General features: G+C 42.3%; 1 protein-coding gene across 3 annotated transcripts; it reads right to left on the bottom strand.

Annotated features, from left to right (window-relative positions):
- Positions 1–836: 836 nt before the first annotated feature.
- immt (inner membrane protein, mitochondrial (mitofilin)) lies at positions 837–19,628 on the bottom strand. 3 transcript variants are annotated; one of them, XM_064344143.1, is made up of 14 exons: positions 19,426–19,627; positions 14,930–15,003; positions 14,440–14,629; positions 13,886–14,036; positions 12,883–13,011; positions 11,662–11,778; positions 11,325–11,461; positions 10,928–11,031; positions 9,650–9,785; positions 9,313–9,442; positions 4,640–4,860; positions 4,053–4,184; positions 2,345–2,474; positions 837–2,045 (listed from the first exon to the last, which is right to left on the bottom strand). In XM_064344143.1, the coding sequence occupies exons 1-14, from the start codon at positions 19,465–19,467 to the stop codon at positions 1,438–1,440; spliced, it is 2,301 nt and encodes a 766-aa protein (XP_064200213.1). In that variant the 5' UTR covers positions 19,468–19,627; the 3' UTR covers positions 837–1,437. The 3 variants fall into 3 exon arrangements, with proteins under 3 accessions (XP_064200213.1, XP_064200212.1, XP_064200214.1); XM_064344142.1 differs by having other exon boundaries at positions 4,640–4,863; XM_064344144.1 differs by lacking the exon at positions 12,883–13,011 and having other exon boundaries at positions 4,640–4,863; positions 19,426–19,628.
- Between the last annotated feature and the right edge of the window lie 2,038 nt (positions 19,629–21,666).

Here is a 21,666-nt window from a genome sequence, read left to right on the forward strand (position 1 = left end):
AGGCCATTATGTAGGTACCAACCACAATGTGATAAATTGGGTTATGCTTATTTTGACTATATTGCCCATTCTCTATAGTTATATTTTATGTTCAATGCCTATTTTCAATTCCACAGAAGACAGAACATTACAGGAAACACATTTACATTATTGTTTTTTAAATTATTTTTTATACTAGGTGAGGTCTGATAAAATCTTTCGGAAGAATACTGTGTAGAGGACTAGCAATTGAACAGTTCTCAGATTCTACTTGTTTCAGGAGTGAATTGCACAAAGGCTTTTTAATAATTTGCCATGACAAAAGCTAATTCAACAAATAAAGTGGAAATTGGACTTTGTTTAATACATGTATCAACTCATGGAACTGATGGTGTCTTATACCAAGGCATAGGTGCTTTATAATGTTTCTCGATCCCTGTGGAAAGCTGGCAGTTCTTATTTCAGTTCTGCAGTTTAAGTATAAATTGCCTGTAGGTATGAGCGTAAGTGAATAGTGTGCCCTGCAATGGATTGGTGACTTGTCCAGGGTGTAATCCTGCCTCTTGCTCAATGCATGCTGGGAAAAGCTCCAGCACCCCACCCCCCAAGATCCTGGCCTGGGTCGTGTCCAAAACAGCTTACTTGCCTATTGAGTATACAAGTTGTATACAATAAGCAGGTTACAAAATGGATGGATGCAGTTTATGTAGGAATCCATAAGCCTCAATACTGCCACCAGCTATTAGGAAGGTTGGTTGTTCATATCTTTGAACCTGGGTTAGCCATATGTGAACTTATGTTCATAGAAGTGCCACCATTTACTATAAATGAAATGAAATGACCAAACATAGTCAAAGTCAGGTTAATATCTTCCATGTTTTATTGATATGAAGCAGTGCTGAAGGGAGGGGGGCGAAATAATGAAGAACATGTCAAAACGAATCATAACTTCATTTTACAAAGCCTGGCCAAATAACCAGGAAAATGCAACATCCACCAGAACAAAGCATTCCAAAATGTCATAAAACAAATAACACGGTGGGCGGTGGGCATCAGACAGTGAGGTCTGGAGGGTGGTTTTTTAAGTTAGGGGAATGATCAGATGTAGTACTGGCAGCCCTCGTGTCAACTAAACTTATACACTTACGTTCCACTCAGTGCAGGGTGCTCACTATGAGCATGGAGGTGTGTGTCCCCTGTACTTTACCAAAGGGGCAGCTGGAGGGGTATGTGAGGTACTGTACATCTGAACATCATAGTACAAATATGAGATGCTCGCTCACACTGGTCGAGTGGAGCTGAGGGATAACGTTCTGTGAACACACCTCTACTGGCACCATATTATGTCCAATTTATTTTTATTTTAATTTTCCACACTCAGAATTTTACACTCAAAAGGACCTGAACCAGCCTGTTTATGAAAACGAGAGCTCTCCCCTTAAGCATGACTTCATCCATCTATGGAGCCTGGGTGGTGCCTAACCCAACTGCATTGGCGTAAGCAGACAGGAGGCTGACCGCCTGCCGCGTCTCAAGGGTGAGCCGTGCCTCCTTCAGCCAGTCCTGGGCCACCCGCCGTGACTCGCCCCGCAGCTGGTTGACAAACTTGGCGGCCAGCTCCAGGTCGCCGTGCTCCAGGCAGTAGGTGGCATAAGAGAGTAGTTTGAAAGTGTTGAGGTCTTCAGAAGACAGCTTGGCCGGGGGCACTGCCTGCTCCGGCTCAAAAAGGAGGATGGACTGTAGGTATGACAGGAAGTACTGGTACAGGCTGTTGCGCGTCTCATCGATCATGGCGACACGGCGTGCCAGCTGGCGGATCCTGTAGAAGCGGGCACGGAGCGAGGCCTCACTGTAGATGCCGCGTTGGATAGACTCTTCAGGCAGGGCGGTAGTCAGTGCCAGGGCAAACTCGTTATCAGAGCAGCTTTCCCGTACTGCTCTAACAGCCGTTTGCAGGGGCTCGGTGGGGGCGTTAACCCCCACCGTCCTCAGGGAGTAGTTCAGGGCCTCCACCGAAAGCCATAGCTGGTGCGCCTTCCTGGCCTCCTCTTCAGCAATTATATGACCTGGAGAAAAGGCAGAGGGGCATCACTCCTAACCCCTCACTGACAGCAAGAATGTAACCCACACACCAATACACAGTACTGCACAAGCACAAAACACACTCATAGCACATTACACATGGGCTTAGGGTTAAGCATCTGTCAATGGGTGTCAGGTCTTTGTTCCAGCTCAAGTCACGTCACGTTATTGGAGCCACTGATTACATGGGAACGTGAAACACCTGATGTTTCAGCAGAAAGCACTGCTGGATGAGAGGACCATGATGCCTGAAGAGCCAAGAGCCATGCAAATATCTACTTACTGTCAATGGCCTCCTCCATTCCTTTCAGCCGAGCGTAGGCTGAATTCATGTCCAGGGTGAAGCCATCCAGCTGCTCCTGGGCCTGCCGCCTGAACTCGGTCTCCTGATCCATCAGCTTATTGGTCAGATTCTACAAAGGAAGAGTTTTTGTTACTTAAATCCACAGAATAGTCTAAATAAAATGTCCCAAATAAAACTTCCTTTAACAGCTCAATCTCATGAAATTAACATTCAGCCGGAATGAAAACAAGCTCAGGTGAGAGGTGACAGTTTGAAAATAATCTAAGGGGCAGGATTAAGACCACCTGGACTTAGGTGGAGGAATGGGACAGGTTGGTCTAAGCTGCAGGTCTGAGACAGGATGGTCTAACGTACAGGTTTGGAACATGTTGGTCTAAGGTGCAAGTTTGGGAAAGGTTAGTCTAAGGTGCAGGTATGGAACAGGTTAGTCTAAGGTGCATGTCTGGGACAGGCTGGTCTAAGGTGCATGTTTGGAACAGGTTAGTCTCAGGTGCAGGTTTGTAAAACGTTGGTCTAAAGTGCAGGTTCGGAAAACGTTGGTCTAAGGTGCAGGTTCGGAACACGTTGGGCTAAGGTGCAGGTTTGGCACAAGCTGGTCTAAGGTGCAGGTTTGGGACAGGCTGGTTCAAGGTGCAGGTATGGAACAGGTTAGTCTAAGGTGCAGGTTTGGAAAACGTTGGTCTAAGGTGCAGGTTCGGAAAACGTTGGTCTAAAGTGTAGGATTGGGACAGTTAGTCTAAGGAGCAGGTTTTGGACAGGTTGGTCTAAGGGCCGACGTACATTATATGTTTTTCTCACGGGTTACACCGTTGGGAGTATGGATTCCCTCTCGCACTCACCAAGGTCAGATTGTGACAACTAATACGATGATAGGAAAGACTATACGTGCTCCTGACCAGATCAGTCCTTCCAACTGGTTTGAGGGAATTCTCTCATGGGATCACGTTGCCTAGTAATCTCAACATGATTTCACACAGGGAAGAATGGATCTTCAATCTTGGCGTAATTATCAGTCTATATTGATGATAAACTGATCTTTAGTAAACTGTTCATAACTGCACCATGCATTGAGGAAAAAGTAAACACATGACACAGAGTAAGAACAGCAAAGTATTTTCATTTCAAATTCTTTTCCACAACTCAACTAATTTATCTTCTTTCTCCCTTGTCCACAAAACAGTTTTGAAGACATAGTTGTACAGTAACATTACAGAGCAGATACAGTTGGCAAAGAACCATGGGCAAAACATCATACATGGATCCACCTCCTGATTGGTCAATGGGAATTAAACACAGAATCTTTTCGCATGACCTCACACCTGATAAATTCAAGCAGACAGTGCTCAAATTTTTCTGTCAAAAAAAAGACCAATTTGGAGCCTGTAAACCAGTTGGATCGGTCCAGAACAGAATCACATACCTTGAGTAATGACATTAAGACGTAGCATTTTCTGACGATTTGGTCCCAATCTGAAAAAACAATTGGGAGCCCACAAATTGCATAAGGTACACCCGCCCTAAGGTCAGGTTTGGGAGAGGCTGTTCTAAGGTGCAGATTTGGAACAGGTTGGCCTAAGGGGCAGGTCTGGGACAGACTCGTCCAAGTGGAAGGTTTGGAACAGGTTGATCTAAGGTGCTGGTTTAAAACAGGTTGGTCCAATGGGCAGGTTTAGGACATGCTACTTACCTCCTGAGCCTCTGTACGTAGCTCTTGTTCTTGCACCTTCAAAACATCCCGTAAGTGGTCTGTGTGAGCAGCCGCTTGTCTGCGCAGCTGAGTCCTCATTTCTGCCTCCATCACCTCCCGGACCTCCTCCACCTAGGCAAACACACATGGCATGTTACTTCATTTGCACACACAAGCACACACACGCACTCTTATCTCCTTTTGTCAAAAAACAAAGCCAAATTAATACATGGTTCTCTCCAAATACAAACATGCTGCTACAGGAAGACTGACATCATTACAACTTACTACAAATACGACTACAATCGATACAATTGTACTACGACTACTAGTAACATTTGTTGATTGACTCAACTTCATAAAGAAACTATAGACATGGTTGATTTCAGTTAATGATTTAAAGCCCTCAAAGACCAGTGTCACAGAAATGAACAGCATCTAGAACCACAGAACTACCTGCACTGAGGGCAATAGTAGTACAGCTAATTCTCTAGCTCAGTGTCACAGCTCACTGGATACTGCTGGGAGACGTACTGATGCACTGGTTTGGGGCTTGCTTAAGGCGGCGCTCGCTTGCGCTCCCTCACCTTCCTCTGCTGCTCCAGGCGCATCTCCTCACGGCTGTGCTCAAGTGCTGTTGCCACTGCCACCTCCAGTGCCTTCTTGTCCTCCAGTTTCTGCTGCTCCAGTGCTGCCTCGATGTGGATCTGCTCCCGCACGCGCTGCTCTGCCAGCTCCCGGTTCAGCTGGTCGATGCGCCGGTGTGCGTGGGCAATCAGAGAGTTGAGGTCATCGGCGGAGAGCTTACCTGCTGGACCACACAAAGAGAGCTAATCAGAGAAGAGGCTGTGGAGGTGTGGAGGAAGGAGGAGAGGAGACTTAACTTTGGCTAACTGTGGCTCTGCTCCAGCCCTGGTAACTATCTGACCCAAGGGCAGGTCTTTAGTAAGCATGAAGAGTATCGTCATCACCATGAAGTCATCACAATACAAAGTGATTATAAGCAGTGTTTCCCACAATGTTTTCTAGACATTTAAATTAATTCTTTATATAAAAGTGCATCACTATATCAGCTGCCATAAAGCTGTGTAGCTTTTAATGAATGTATTATGGAACAGTAATGCTAGGCTAATGAACATGCTATGCTTTATGAAGGCCCCATGAATTATGCTCAATATAAAGTGTGCCCTCACTGCAAGCACCAACCATCAAATCCATGGCAGCAAGCAGAACACTAACAATCATGCAGGCCTGCACAAGACCTTGACAGGCTAAAAGAATTTGGGTATTCTTGTTAAAACATTACATGAACACTCAAGACCCGTGTCTTTGCTGGGAACCAATGTTTCCACACTAGGGATTAACAGTAAACAGTTAATAAGAAAGTTGGTCAATTAATGTTATTGAGTAAACGGTTACATTTCAATAACCATGTCAATGAAGATCAATTAAAACAATAGCATGAATTTTTCATCCCTATTCCACACTCAACAAAATAAGTAACTAATTTTGTTGTAACTTATATTAAAATGTTAATCAACCGAACCATCAATACTGTCACTTTACAATAAGTGCACTGTGCTTTCCACACTAGAACACAGTTGTATAATAGCTGATCAGGTTAAACCACAAAGCCCACTCCAGACCATTTACAAAATGTAAGCAGTACAAGTTGACAAGTTGACAACGGTCATTATCTCCAAAATCTTCACAGAGCATGCCCATGTTTCAGCCAGCCAAGGACACAAAACCTTTTGCCGTCATACAATTTGTCCTCTACGCAACAGAAAGGGCAAATGACTGTCGCGTGCATGCACTGAAAAATTCCAACAGTCCACATGACTTAAACTGATAAGGGTGCAACCTTCCCACATGCCACTCAGTTCTCAGTGCCAGCTGCCGCTGGTACTGCTTCTGTGGGCAAGGCATGACTAATGTAAACTCAGTCTGCCAGCAACAGCCATTGTGTCTCAATATACAGTCAAAAGCAACACTGTGCCCAGCAAGTTATTGAAAAACCAAAACAAAGCTAAATGCAAATCTGCTTATATTTTAGTAAAATGGGAGCCATGTTTATCACGAGTTGCTAATAATCTCAGTTTTCCAAGTCGTTCATAAGGCTGAGAGTCTGCATGTGTACTACCCTTTCACTGTCGTGCCTACTTGTGCATAACCCACAACTACTCTAGATAAGGGATTGTTAGTATGTTTTAGAAGAGCCAGTGGACTGTCGTTTTTAGTGTTTCATTCGCACCAAGAAAACAAGTGTGGAAAGAGTGGAAAACATCAATTTCAGTAAAATACGGAACCGTGCCAGAAATTAGATTAGCCAACCAGGAGCCTGCAGCCAGGATGAGAGTCAACTATCCTTGCATACAGTGCCCCTCAAGGCATGCTTGGTAATTTCTCTGAAAATGATCTGTGATACAGTACAGTAAGTACAACATTTAACATTACCTGCCCATAAGGTTAATATCTAAAGAGAATATGAAAGCTCGCAGTAATCTGAAGAATCTAAGTCAGAAAGTCTAAGTCAGTCACAGTGCGAGTTGAATCTATGATGCGATTCTCTGTCTATGTACTGACAAGGGAACAGTAGAAGCAGATGTTGGATGGCAGTTTCCCTTAATATGGTGATTGTCACATAAATATCTGGTCAACACACATCTTTATATAGAACTTCCATGAAACCCGATTTTGGTAGAGCAAGCCCTTGCAAAGTAGACTGACCTGTGCTTGGTCAATCCACCAAAAACCTTGTCTGGATTTCACCTGTGTGTCCGAAGTGTGACAGTGGTCTTTGAGAGCTTTTCGAGGTTGGAATTCAACCAAGTGCAACTGCTCATATGTAAAGTGCTCTGGCATTTCACTACCCAGACAGTGGCTCTGTCTGTAGTGATCAGCTCTGAATCAAAGTGCCATTCTGGCCATTACAAAAGGAGAGAATCCCCTGGTGGTGGGATTATAAAGAGTTCAGCCTGCATCAAAGCAGGTGGTCAGAGAAGGGAAACGGCACAGCGGACACTCACCGATATCAGACAAGTCTGAACAGAGAAGGGAAGGATCAGAGCGGTTAATATTTTTCCACCAAAGTAAAGTTATAAACAAAGCGTTAATGACATAGCACATCAGCCACAGGGCCAGGGCACAAACATCAGCACACTTGGGGTGCAAGCTCCATCAAAAAGAGTCCTTTATTGTTCTCATTTCAAAAATGAGCAATCGCTGTGAACACTGGAAAGGTGCCCCGTGTCCAAGTCCTCTTCCAGGGAATGCAATCATTTATTCCATTCAACTACATTCATTTCACAACAACGTTAATCCCTTCTGTACCTTTGTATTGTGGGATGTCCGAGTCTAAAATGGCCAACCTGAGATTATACCTTAAATTCTGGTTCTGATTTTGAACCTTACATGTGGGCATCTTTCACTAATGACTGGGCCTTAGGAAGGATCAAGAGGATTTAGAGTTTTATTTGAAAGAATAAACCCCGATGAAAGTAAATGGTTTCATGAACAAAACAAAAATACAGTCTCTAGCGCAGTCACAAAGACAGAACAAGAAAAATAAAGTAAATAAATAAAAATCTATTATCAATTTCATGATATCTCTCCAATCTTAAATTATGTCAGTCCATGAATGGGACACTTGTCTAATGTAGATTCCGTTCTCCAAAAACAGTACAAGAGAGCAATGGACAGCAAAAAAATCTAATCTGTATTGTCCACATTCAACAGTACAACATTAACTGACCTTCATGTGTGGTATAACAGAACAGTGTTACCTCACCAGTTTAAATGTTTCTAACTGGTAACAAGCCATGAAATACACAAGAAAACAAGAAATTATAGCCTAAGATGGTTTCCTTCTTTATCTTTTCTCTACAAGTTAATTACATTAGGCTAACATATGGCTGAAAAATTCCCCTCACATCCTCATTTCACTTTTGTTGGTAAACAAGTCAGCTGGATGGATATTACAGAAATTTGTGAAAACATGGAGATCACCTTAATACTATAGCTGACATACAAAATGAAATGGAACTGCTAACTAACCTAACTGCCAATACGTTGAGTTAGGTTTGAGTGTTATGCAATAAACTACAAAAGTCCGTTTGTTAAAAGGTTATCTTATTGAAATAAATCGGATAATATCAATACATTCACAAATTATGGTAATAATAGCCTAAATTCCCACTCCGGCAAAAACTTTAATAATAGATCATCATAGCATTTACAAAATCCACGATGGCCATGGACAGAAAAAATGCAATTCTATCAGCCTCTTTTTCCTCCTTAGTTCATGCTACATATATTCTGATCAAAAGATTTTCTTGAGTTGGCTTTCAACCACAGCAGTATTTAATAACGACTTAAGGGGAGCAGAATTCCTTTCATGGGTGCTCATATTAGTTTGAAACCATGTTTATATACAACAAAATATCAACACGGTCCTTTAAATGCGAGGTTGCTTTGAAGTTGGACTGAAGCCACATGACATGCAAATGGGTCTATTTCAGAAGGGGGTAGAGAAGTCCATGCATGGAATGCAGCACAACTCTGATAAAACGAGACTCCTAACTCGGTATTATCAAGGGTGACAAGAAGGAAGAATGATATTCGTATGGCCCACAAATAGCATGGTAGACACCACAAATAGAGTAGCAGCCTAGTCACTGCTGCCGTTTAAACCATTCTTGCTCACAAGGTGCCAGATTGCAATCTCCCTCTTAAGAACAGTGTTTTCAACTAGCTTCTTTACAGGGTCCCTGTAGTTTTACATCTACGTGGTTACTCTACAAGTAAAGCCCACAGAACAGACAAAAGCACTATCAACTCATCAATGGTCCTTAAATTGTCTTATTCTGCCCTTCTTTTGAATCTAGAACAAAAACTGCTGTTACAGAATGTGGATTGTCTCCAGTGTTATCTCACACAGAGATAAAGTCTGATAATCTCTATTATGTGGACAGGCTATTCTTGGACTGAGACCAGTGGCCAGCACATCTAAACATTATTATGGTCATTACAGCATATTTTGGTGCCAGGTGACATACCGAGGATGAGGAACCTAGAGTCTGGTTCAGAAAATTCATCCTGGGTTCAATAAAAAAAATTAAGGCCAGACTCAGAATATAAACTCATGTAGAGTTCTCAATGCCATTAGTCCTTCTAAGGTGCAATTTTGTCTTTGCTGAGGCAATATAATATTCCTGGGTCACTAAGGACATTTACAGCATTCCCACCGGTCCACACTTACTGAGGCCTTTCCAGCCGGACTGGATCTCAGGGGTGATGCTGTCAAGCTCCTTCTGGAACTGGGTCTTGGCCTCAGTCACAAGCTCGCTGTACTGGGAGAGGATTTTTGCCTCGCTCTGAGCTGTCGTCACCTGGAACAAAGACAGCCATTTCCAAAGACATGAGTCGTCCATCAACACCCAGGCATCCACACACATTCTCCTCACTCTCCTTGGCTCTCCCTTTTGGGAAGCTCCCCCACACTCCGCTTCCCCTGACAATTTCTTTGTCCACCACCATCTGAATGAATGCTTTGTTATTTTTATGTTTACTATATATATTAGGTTATTCACACTTACCTTGTTCACCATGTTGTCCAGATCCACCAGCATGTTGTGCAGATTTTCCTCAGCTGCCAGGACCTGTGCACGGGCTGAGGGGAGGTTAGTCTTCTTTCCGTGATCTATGACTCCCCTGAGTTTCTCCAGTTCAGTCCTGTAGTGCAGACAGGCTTTAGTACACTGCAACATGCACAGGTGTGCACAAAGAGGATTCAATATACAGTCTCTCACACATAGGATCAGATACAAACACTCCAGTTCTCACACACATACATACATTCCTGTACACAACTCCACATACATGCATGTGTGTGTGTCTACGAAAGCACACACAGCTCAAACCAAATTATTAGCCCACGTCACATCAAGACAAAAATGAAAACCTTAACAAATATTTTAAATAAGACTACACATATATATACTTTTTATACAGACACAACCTTTTGTCCATTTGAACTTTTACAAATATACAGAATGTGCTGCAAAAAAAAAAAAAAAAAAAGATTTGTAATGAAGCATACAGGCCAACCCTGCAAGCCGGCCAAACTGCAGAAAAAATTAAATCTGTCCCCAGTTCACAGTTCCTGCTTCAACCAGTACTCAATTTTCTCAGGTAAAGAAATTGTTCGATTACTTTCACAACCAACCATATTAATCCCCAGACTGTAAATGCTCCAATTCTGAGACACCATTTACTGTCACTGACATACAATTTTAGATTTAACAACAGTAAACCTCTGTTCTTGCTGGAACGAATCTTGTTGCCCTGCTCTCTGTTAAATGTACCCAGGGACATGCAAGGAGAGTCATTTTTGCCAACTTCCACTCTTAGGTAATTAATTAGCCAAGGCATTCACGTGATCAGCTGAATAGTGTTCCTGTGTATATGAAATGTTATACCAGAACTCAATTTATCCAAGTGAATGGGATTATCATACACAGTTATGTGTATGCAAATTGAGCCTGGGTAATTGGTATAAATAAAAGCTGCATACACACTGGCTGTCAAGGAATGGATTTGTTCACCTCCGATTCATCCATAAAGGAAGGCTTGAGATTTCTTGCACCACTTACATGACCTGGAGCCCAATCAGGGTCCCATTTTATGAGAATTTGTTTCTGAAAATTGATGAGCAGAAACTTATTGGAAAAATAAGTTAGGAGCACCTCTAACTGGGATCCATTCATGTGCTCCTTAATTTCTCAACTTAGAAGCACATGCTCCTTGGAAATAAATGCTAGCGTAGAGCCCTGAAAATCAATCCAGACCTGTGGTAGATACCCCCATGTACTGACCTGGCACTCTGCAGGGCGTCAGCAGCCTCATCCACTGTCTTGCTGCGCTCCTTCAGGGCATCTTCCAGTACACGCCACTGCATAGCCTTCTTATCCGCAGAAGCCTAATCAATCAAAATAAAGTTTAAGCCATTTTAGGAGGCTGAGGTCCAGGTTCAATGTTGTTGTGCCAACTGTAATGCAGTGGCAGAATAGTTACAGCAGTATTGCAACATTGTGATGCTGTGGCAGCATCAGGACAGCATGGTAACATAGCAACAAAGTCACGATGACAACTTGATGCTGTGGCACCACTGTGGGAACACTGTAGTTATGTTGTGACACTGTGGAAACTCGGCAGAAGCTCTGTGGCAAGTTAGAGTAGCATTTCCACATTGTGGCAACAATGGCCCCACACCTCTTCATCCTCCATGGCCTCCTTCAGCCTCTGTGTGTGCACGTTGATGGATGTGATTGCTGCATCCTGGGCCGCAAGGGCCTTCAGGGTCACTTTGGCTGAACTGCCAAGAGCCTCCTCCAGTGAAGCAGACAGAGCTGTACACACAAACACATAAACATGATCACCACCATCGCTTACCAAGATCACCATCACTACCATGAAGATTATCTATATAATCTTCACTGACATCAACATAATTCATAAGAAATCTTAATAACTGAATATCAGTCAAAATAATCACTGTCCATATCCACCATGAGTGCAGAGCGTGTACGGGAATGGCAACAACACCTACAGGCCAGGATGTCCTCTTCAGCCTTGTCCTGCTCAGCAAGGCGGGCAGCTACTTCCTCTGGAGGGCGTTCTTTCACAGCATGGTGAGCCTCATGAGCACACTCAGTACACTCCCCTCCTACAGACACACACAATTACATTCACAAAAACACAATATACCCCCTCCTACAGGCGCACAATTATATTCATGCATATACACTCCATTTTTACAGATACTCACTCCTCACAGATACACTATACTGCCAAAAGTATTTGGACAGCCCTTGGTCTGGGGCAATTTTTCATGATTTGGGCTAGGCCCCTTAGTTCCAATGAAGGAAAAACTTAATGGTACAGCATATAATCACATTCCATTCTGTCCTTCCCCAACAGTTTGGGGAAGGCCCTTTCCGGTTTCAACATTGCAATGCCCCTGGGCACACAGCAAAGGCCATATAGAAATGTTTTTTTGTGAGAACAGTGTGGAAGAACTTGACTGACCAGTGCAGAGCCCTGACCTCAACCCCATCCACCACCTTTGGGAACAATTTATAAGCCAACTGCGGGCCAGGCCTAATTGTCCAGTCAGTGCCCGACCTCACAAATGCTCTTCTGGCTGAATGGAAGCTAATCCCTGCTTTAATGCACCAAGGCTTCCCAGAAGTGTGGAAGTTGTAATAGAGGCAAAGAGTGGACCAACTCCATATTAATGCCTATAATTTTGGATGAGATGTTGGATGTGAGATGTCCACATGCTTTTGGCCATGTAGTGTATATACAAACACACACTCTGAATGCTCCCTTCATACAGGCACACAGTTTTATTCACACATATACTCCGTACATTCACTTGACACCAATGTCCTGTGAAATGATATTCACATACACACTTCTTAAAGGCAAGATAGACAGACAGACAAACAGACAGACAGGCAGGTCATGCTGTATGGCCACTGGAAAACATGCACACAAAAAATTAATATAAAAGGTTAGCAGACTCCAGCTGTAAAGAACGTTAGTGGTGGTGTTTTTATGTTGTACGTGCAACAAAACCCTCCCTCAGACACAAACTACGAGAAGATGAACAGAAAGAACACGTCCACAAGCAAGCTTTCATGGGCCCAATGGAAATAAAAGAGGGCAGTGGCATGCTGTGTGGCAGACCCAGCATGCGTGCACCCGGGTCTACCCCTCTGGCTAGCGACACGACGAGCTCATGCGGGGCGGAGTGGTCTCCTCTGACCTGCCGGGGCCTCCGGAGCAGCCAGGGGCAAACCCTCGGGCTGGGACTCCGGCTCGTTGATGACAGGCGCAGGCACAGAGGGCACTTCGCTGATGGTGGAAATGATGTGCGCCGCCTCTGTGGAGGCCTCTGGAACATAGCGGTGGGGCGCTGGGGTGAGTGTTCCACTCAGACACTCAGTACACACACAGCCATACCAGGGACATGCAGTCCAGTAAGCTGATATCCATAAACTGTGCGCAAGATACAATTATCCGACAGCACAAGTCAAGAGCTGTGGTGTTAATCCTGATCATGCTTGAGCGGAGGAAAACTGTCCCATTATGATGTGTTCTCAAGTATTGAACGTATAGCCTAGCGCTGATCAATTACTCTGAATTGTTAATATTGATCAAACATATTAACTGGCATGGCGTTTACTACTAGAAAATTCTACAAAAAAAACCTGACCAAAAAAAGAATAAACCAAATGGAAACTCCGATTTGTAACACAGGTTCCTTGCCTCTTTTCCATATAGTACCACTTTTGCCAGTTGTGGAGCAGCCTACACTGCCCCAAAATGAAAAAAAGACTTACTGTTAGCACTGGCAAAAAAGTAAGGAGAGGAGTGAGTGTGGTTGTGCTTAAGATGGAAAATAGAGAGCTGGGACTGCTCTAGTAGCCCTTTACTTGGCTCTCTGCCAATGATAGCATCCTCCTGGGCGGATCCCCTCAGCAATCATATAGCAACATTACTCCATGATAAACCTGTCTTTTTTTTGTACACTTAAGCCAGCCTTGCCAATTTCCATTCATTTTCAGAATATGTAAACAACATAGGAATAATCCTGCCCCATGGATTTTCATCACTGCATCAGACATGCTACGTAGGTTGCACTGAATCATGGAAGGAAACTGCAACTTTTCTGTGCGTATGGCTTCTGTGGCCTGGACTAAAGCAAGTACTGCAAAAAACAGATATTTTAGCAATTTGCTCAGATGCAGATACAGTAATATGCTCACCCTCGATGGTCTGTGGAGGGGGTAGGGGTGGAGACGGTTCCACAGCAGCCGATGGCTCTGCAGGCTTCTCCTCATCCTTGGCTTTGCCTTTCGTTTTGGGTGGTTTGGGCTCCTTGGAGACTCCAGCAACAGAGGTAACCTCACTCTTTACCTTGAAACAAAAATCAGACAGTCGACAAACCAAAAATACTAAAGCAATAATGCTGTTTTCCCAAGTGATTTGCTCCTAAATGTTTGTATAGCAATTTGGAGCTAAATGTTAAGGAATTATATGTACATTATACACCTGTAGTTTGCAACCTACATTGATATACAATGCCCCCCAATAAATTATTCACATCCCAGATAAAGATGCAAAGAGGAGCAGAACTTTATTTTACTCTCCTTATTTGGAAAACATTTGTTTTGTTAATTCATTCATATCTCTGGCCACAGTCCTTTTAGTCCAGACTTATAATGCCACACACAGAATAGCTGTAATCATTACTATTATTGTGGCATTTTATAACGATAACAATTGCTATAAACACAGTTCCTGAGCAGTTTCCGCTTACCGGCTTCTTTGGCAATGGTAATGAATAAGTGGACGGTCCCAGAGCCATTTCAAAAACCTGCTCAGAGTAAGGAACATACTTCTCCACATTGGCCCTGAACTTGGGATCCCATTTTGCATACAAGATTGTGCCACCAAGGCCGCCACCTACAACGAGTAGGCTGCCTCCCACAATCTTGCCCGCAGTCACCCTGCAAACACAGAGAGAACCATCACCAAAGACAGAGACAGCTTTTCCAGGACTGATTTCAAACTAATTTATTCATTCTCATCAATGACAATGATTCATTAGTCTCTTAAAGCTCAAAGAAATCCTTGAGAATATACAATATAGTGCATCACCCCTGTCTCAGCACTGGAGGACTGGGCAGAAAAATAACCCCTTTCCCCTGGTGTATAATGCAACCCTGAGTGTCTGTTTGGGTGGGGCTCAGATGTCAACCCTCTCAGTTGCCTCAAACTCCCTCTTTTATCAGTCACACGATACATACCCTGTGTCTCCTGCTGAGGTGTAGCGGCGACAGGGTTGCAGGGGACGGAGCGACGCATTCCCACACAGGCACTTCTGTAGGAATCGCAAAACATACACTTTCATATGGATGCTTGTTGGCCACACCCACAGCTTCACATTCACGAACTCTCCATGGAACCCTGTTTAACAAAACCCCTTTTTATCCCAAGTATACTTCCCTACTCAAGTGTCACAGAGTAGGGAAGTATACATACTGGTTGAAAGCCAAAATACTCATGATTTTATTTGTTTGAATTCAGAACAGGAAAAAGTCAAGCTGGAAAATCGTGAATTCAAACTGGCAAAAGCCAGCAGAAGCTACATTTGGGCAGTGGCCTGTACCAGTCTCTTGCCAGTGGGGATGTTTCTGCTGAGATCATCCACCTAGAGCTGTCCTCCTACACTGCAGACCCATCCAAATTGTTCTAATGCACATTGAACACAGATTGCTACACCTGACTAGCTCCATCATTGTTGCCCTTAAGGACTTTAGCACCATTATTCCCTCTTAAACTGCAATGAGCACTGTTTTCTGAAAGATTATCAGTATATGTATCAACGGCAGCTTGGGAGACTGAAAAAGAGTAAGTATAGACTAGCCCATTTCTCTCTTGACCCTTGTTAATTTGCCAGTTCCTGACATTTTCAAATTCTGTTGATATCAACAGTTTAAACTTGTGTGCCGGTTAAATCCTGACACTGGTTTGGTATTCACCTTTGATATTTAATTCACAGTTTATTTGATTGGCATTGCTTAACATTATCAGATCATTTCTTGCACCATATTTACATACATAGTGCAACAAATAACTGGATCAGGCGATAACATCAAGCAGGACACCTCTAATCATGCTAAGAGACATTGGAAGCCATGGGTGGTAGGGCAGGTTCTCAGGGCATCGAGATGCACATACATAAATCCAGTTTTTGAAATGCAGGGTTTTTCCTGAATTGAAATGTCTTAGGCAGGCCACATGTCTGCCTATAGGAGAAATCACACAGAAACCTACCTTGAAAACAATTAAAGATGCTATATTACCAACAGTAGAATCCGGATAAATGTCAAAAAGAATGGAAACAGAGAGTACCAACGAACATCAAGTATCACTACCTACAGACTGGGTGTGTCGAAGAAATGGGCATGAGAAAAGAAAAGGAGGCAAGCTGAACATATGTTTCTATTGGTCAATAATTCAGTCGATGCTACCCAATCCAAAGCAATCTCCAGAGAAGCAGGTTTATCAAAAATGTGTGTGCTTATCGAAACCATATGTCTCAGAATCAATTCAATCGTAGAGAACCACTACATTCATACTGAAGAAACGCTGTTTAAGCATACAATCCTTCAGCTAGCAATAGTGTTAATTTCTAAACAGTGCTTGAAGTGGGGGGGGGGGGGGCTGAGCAAAACCACGACCCAGTACAGCATACTGGTCCATTCTGTTCCACTTCACTCACTGGTTGCTAGATCAATTTCTGGTGTTGTCGGTGTTGCATGACATGTGCTATAATAAAACATAGTATTGTTGTATCATAACTGAATCTTCTTCTTCATATTTAAATGAAAAACAATATTAATAACCATTCACTGAAACAATCAACCTAAATTTGCTGTTTACATTATTTAGGCTCAAGTATTGTTATTACTGTTGTTGTAAAGCCTAGAAATAACATCAAATTATGACTGCAGAACAATCAGCCTAATTATCTTTAGTAACTGTACTGTGGATTTTCTAGACGTTTCTTTCAATATTGCTTTTGATTTTGTAGCCATTCATATCAAGACAGACTAAAGTACCCAATTATGTATTCTGACTTCTGGAAAACTTCATTCATATTACCAGGATAGCACACTAGTCAAGCAACATATAAAATTAAACGAATTGCAAATGTTCAGGTAAGTTCAGTATTATATTGCAAACATGAAATTACTGGACAAAGTAGAGCCTTGACTGTAGTTTCTTTATAATGCTGATGGAATTTGGTTTGATGATACTTATAAAATCAAATTGATGGTAGACTTAAGTATACATAAAATATGATTCATTACTCAGAATTATGCGTGCACTGTAGCTTGGAGGTTGTTATAACAGCAAAGGGGACTAACTCCATATTAATGCTCATTATTTTAGATGAGATGTTGGATGTCAAGTGTTCACATACTTTTGGCCATGTAGAGCATCATACAGATTTTGCACCTTTTCAGGACCAGTCAGTTCTCAGGAGGAATGTGGGGGGTGGGAGGTCAGGTGGGTGATGCATTGTCTACAGAAGTGGTTCTTCAACTCGATTGGGGGGACCCCAGTATATGCTGGTTTCATTCCATCAATTACAATCCCAGAATTTTAACAAGCTGTAAATTTTTCTTAATTGGTCAATTTTCATGTTTTGAGGAAATCTTTACCCTCCCTGCTGAAAATTCCAGCCAACACCAGATTCAGAGCTGGTTTAAGCAGTATTTTTGACACTTCCTGCTGGCCATGGCTGGTCTGGGGCTGGTCCAAGCTTGTCTCTAGCTGGACACAACTGATTAAGCTGGTAGATTAAGCTGGTGATCAATTGGTAGACCTGCTAACTATATGGGCTGGTCAGCAGGTGAACAGCTGATTGACCAGCTAAAATAGTCAAATACACAGCGTAAACCAGTTTAGGCTGGTTTACGATGGAATTTTAAGCAGGGCTCTTAAGCCACATTATGCCAGAACTAGTTATGGATGCCATGAAGAATAAAAGTCCCATAACCACATTGTGCTATATTGCAAACAATTACATAAACAGAGGTTAAGAGGTTAATTAACTGATCATTTTGACTGACTATTGAGGTGAATCAACAGCTCGGCTCCTAATTAGAGAAAGTTCTAGTGGCCAGGTGTCCACACCGACTATTTGGTAGACAATGAAGAATGCAAAAACAAAGTAAAACCTACTTTGTTTAAAAATGTTTAAGGAAAATATTATTAAAGAACTTAAACACATGTTCAATAACAATTACTGAGCAAGAGATTGGCTATAACAGCCAGCATACACAAAGGTCCCAAGGACTGAGTTTGGGAACTACTGCTCTATGGAGCAATGAGAAAACGGACTTGGAAGGTCTTATGATGCAGCATGAATTCCATTTGTTGTCTTGTGGTGCTATTGATTTCATCTTGAGTAAGCTGTGTCGTGCCAATGAAGAAGGCATGAACACTACTTTACAAACACACTGTAGCTAGCTAGCGGCTTACAGTGCTTCTGAGCAAACTTTTAAATATGAGCATGGCAGAGATACAGTTCACGGATAGTTAGCTAGCTAATAAATAATCATGTGTTGTTCAAAACCCTTTCAAGGCTAATCTGCCATAAGACATGCAGATCAATTGTGTACACGTTAAGCGTAAGAACTGAATTAGTTGTGCATGCTTACAGATTTAAAGTCTAAAGACAGTACAGAGTGACGACCTGCATTGTTTCAGCATCACGGTACCTGCCAAGCTATCAGAAGCAAACACCCTCAGGTAAGAGGGAAAGCGGCCAGATGGCCAGGCACCAGTAGCAACCGGTGGCAACCTACGCCAGCAAGCGTTCACTACCGATATATCAGCTAGCTAAACTGATTCCAGCTGGCTAATTTCACATGATAACATTAGCTACTATTCTACCAAAAATTTGCTTTTCACAACAGTGGTCGTCGTCCACTGCATATGACTGTACTTATTTCCAAATCCTATGTTTAGTTCGTTCAAAGTTAATCAATAACTGAGCTAGCTAGCTTCCCAGCAAGCACATGCATGATATTCGGCTGGTCATGTATCATTCATATAGCTAGCTAGCTTTCGCTGAAGCATTTCACCGGCAAGGTCATGGCCTCCTGCATTAAAAATACCATCGACTTTATCAATGTAAACTCCTCGTTTGTCGTCATTTTAAATGCAGTTCTTAATATTCGAAACTATGTTGTGTACAATGTGCTATCATTTTATCAAAACACAAGACAAATGAACTATTTCACGTTAGCTAGGTTGTTTTGTAGCCACTGAGATGTCATTGAAAGAGGAAAGGAGCAGCACGTCCAATCTTACACCCATATCGCATCCAAGGCAGGCCAGTGGGACTGTAAGCAAAGTGCGCTTATTGGTGGAATTGCATGTCACTCTATGAAAAACTGGCACTTATACGTTAAACGGTGATGCCAATCCACTAAAGAGAAACACACGCCTCTTCCCGTGCTACGTGCTTCACGTAGAAATACGCACACCACATAAAACCTACAAACTGGCTAACGTTAGATTTAATTTATTTGTAACAATTAAGTAAGACAATCCAGTCATAGCAACATGATTGTCGCACAAGGGTCCATAAAATACATTATACTGGACACCTTTTAAAATGGCTTCCGTAAAGCGACGTTACTTTTACAATTTGTGCAGCAGGCCTAGAGAGCTGGGTCAGTGAATGACAGTGGCTAACCAAGTCCCATTCTAGAATTGTCCTTACCTGAGATGCTGCACTTGCCGCTTTTCTACAGACACGGAGCATGTTTGTGATTACGCCTTCCAAGTCTTTGCTATCGGTGACAGAAAAGTATCTTTGTTCAGTAAAACATTATAGAAGCGATCACCCTCAAAAGCAGGTTTTCATTGACCACCGTGTCTCCAACCCCGTTTCGCCCTGTAACAGAGGCAGACCAAGCTACGCATGCGTTATAGGCACGCCCTGCTGCGAAAAAAACGTCATGGGTTCACAACGACCTTATTTTTGAAATAGTAGACTATTATTAATACTAACAACGACACTATAGCAATAAAGATTTCAACAAACAAGCAATAAATAATTAAATATAATTCATAAAAACGAGAAAAGGGACCAACAAACGTTTAGGGGGCGGTGAAGCTTTTTTGTTCATAATTATCATCGAGTGTGTACTAATACTCTATTTCCCTTTTAAATTAAATTAGCTTAATGATTTTCCTTGGTCAATTTTTTTATGAATGTAACATTTTCCACATATAATAAATAAATATGTCAAATTGTTCTCTATCAGCTTCCAAATACCATCATCATAATGCCACAATGTGATTTATAATTAAATATGCAATGTTTGAATTGTCGTGTTTTTCACATAAGGATTGGTCTGCTAACTCATTTAGCTGGGCGGAGGGTTCTATTTAATATTACAGAGATATATAGATACACTTCGAGGAATAGAGGTATAGATATGTATTAGCTACTGTTTTATTTCAGAAAATGCACTGTTCAGATTTTCCACTAACAAAAACTGGTTGACCTAATGAGGCCTCCATTCTTTCTCATCGAGCAATATCAGTTTAAATGCTAAGATAAATATATAATTTATTATCGGTAGCTAGCAACATGCGTCAGAGTTGTGTGAAACTTCACCGAATGTAACCTACTATGACTTTCAGCAGGCTGCTGGATTAAGCCGGGTCATATCTGGCCAATTAGCCCGCAAAATAAAGAGGGACATGTCAAAGCAAAAGTAACAGGTTCAATAGGTCAATAGCTGTCTGCTAGCAAACAGCACAAATTAAGTTCCATACTCTTAAAATGAAGTTACAGGATAAGTTAATGGCACGATAATTTCTTGTAAAACTGCACAGAAATAAAGTTATATAAAAGTTAAATGTGTCAACAAGCTTGTTGCCTACACAACACAAGAACACAGAAAAGCAGTACAGATTTGTGGAAGCTGCAATGGCAGAAGAAATAGACCTGATAAACAGAGAAATTGCACGAATTGTGGCCTTGCCCCCAGTGCCACACTGCTTCTGATATGAACATCATGTCAATGAAGGACCAAGCAGTGGCATCATGGTCGTTTGATGGACCACTCATGTGAGTGAGAGGAAATGAGAAGGTGGATGATTTACGAAAGCATCCTCTGGTACTTCCACAATGCCAATTGCAAGGGCACTCATTCAACAGGACAACACACAACAGTGGGAGACTCTCTGGGACACAGAGAACAGAGACTGACATCTGCAAGGCATACAAAGGAGTGTGTTGTAAAGCATGCTACGGGACTGTATAACCATGCTATATTTCAATGTGCTGCTTATGTAGAAGAGAAAACCGAGACAGGCAGTCGAAGGTAGCAGGGCTTGGTTTTAATATAGCAGAGGTGCTGCAGTACTCAGCCGGTGTTAGTTTTTTTAGCAAAGAGCTTATTATATATCTGAAACAAACATGATTATTTAACAGATTGCAGAATTGAGGGTGGATATGAGTTTTACATGTTTTTACAAGTACTACTGACTTTGCTATTGCAGGGTTTATAGTAGTTAGTCCATATCTACTCCAGTAGGAGGCGGTATGCGCCACGAAGGCAGTAATCCGCCATTAAACTATAGAATGGAACAGAATGGGGAGTGGACAGAATGGCATTAAAAAATATTTTTATAGGTCTAATGAGATTGGTACTGGACTATGGATGTTTTGGCTTATAAATCCACAGCAAGTACACAGTTTACAAAATCGGATGTGATTCAGGCTTAAGCGTTAAGAATATGCTTTGTTTAATTTACAAGGTCATGCAGACAGTCATCCAACAAGGAAAGTTTTAGAACCATGTTGGGAGAAAGAGAAGAAAATGGTGATAAGCTTTGGTTGGGTGGGGGAAAAGGAGGCTGAGGAGATGGATTTATCAAGCAAACAATTTATTCCTACCTCCAGAGGTTAACTTTGAGCTGCTTGAGGTAGTCATAACAGCATAATGGT

Source organism: Anguilla rostrata, chromosome 7 (assembly GCF_018555375.3).
Source record: "Anguilla rostrata isolate EN2019 chromosome 7, ASM1855537v3, whole genome shotgun sequence".
Taxonomy (NCBI): Eukaryota; Metazoa; Chordata; class Actinopteri; order Anguilliformes; family Anguillidae; genus Anguilla; species Anguilla rostrata.

Excerpts from the sequence above, each read along its gene's own strand:
- immt (XM_064344142.1), bottom strand. The coding sequence starts at position 19,467 with ATGCTCCGTGTCTGTAGAAAAGCGGCAAGTGCAGCATCTCAG. Across the intron at positions 14,630-14,929 it reads ACCTCAGCAGGAGACACAGG|GGTGACTGCGGGCAAGATTG; the intron begins GTATGTATCGTG and ends CTGTGTTTGCAG. Across the intron at positions 9,443-9,649 it reads TGGACAACATGGTGAACAAG|GTGACGACAGCTCAGAGCGA; the intron begins GTAAGTGTGAAT and ends TCTTTGTTCCAG.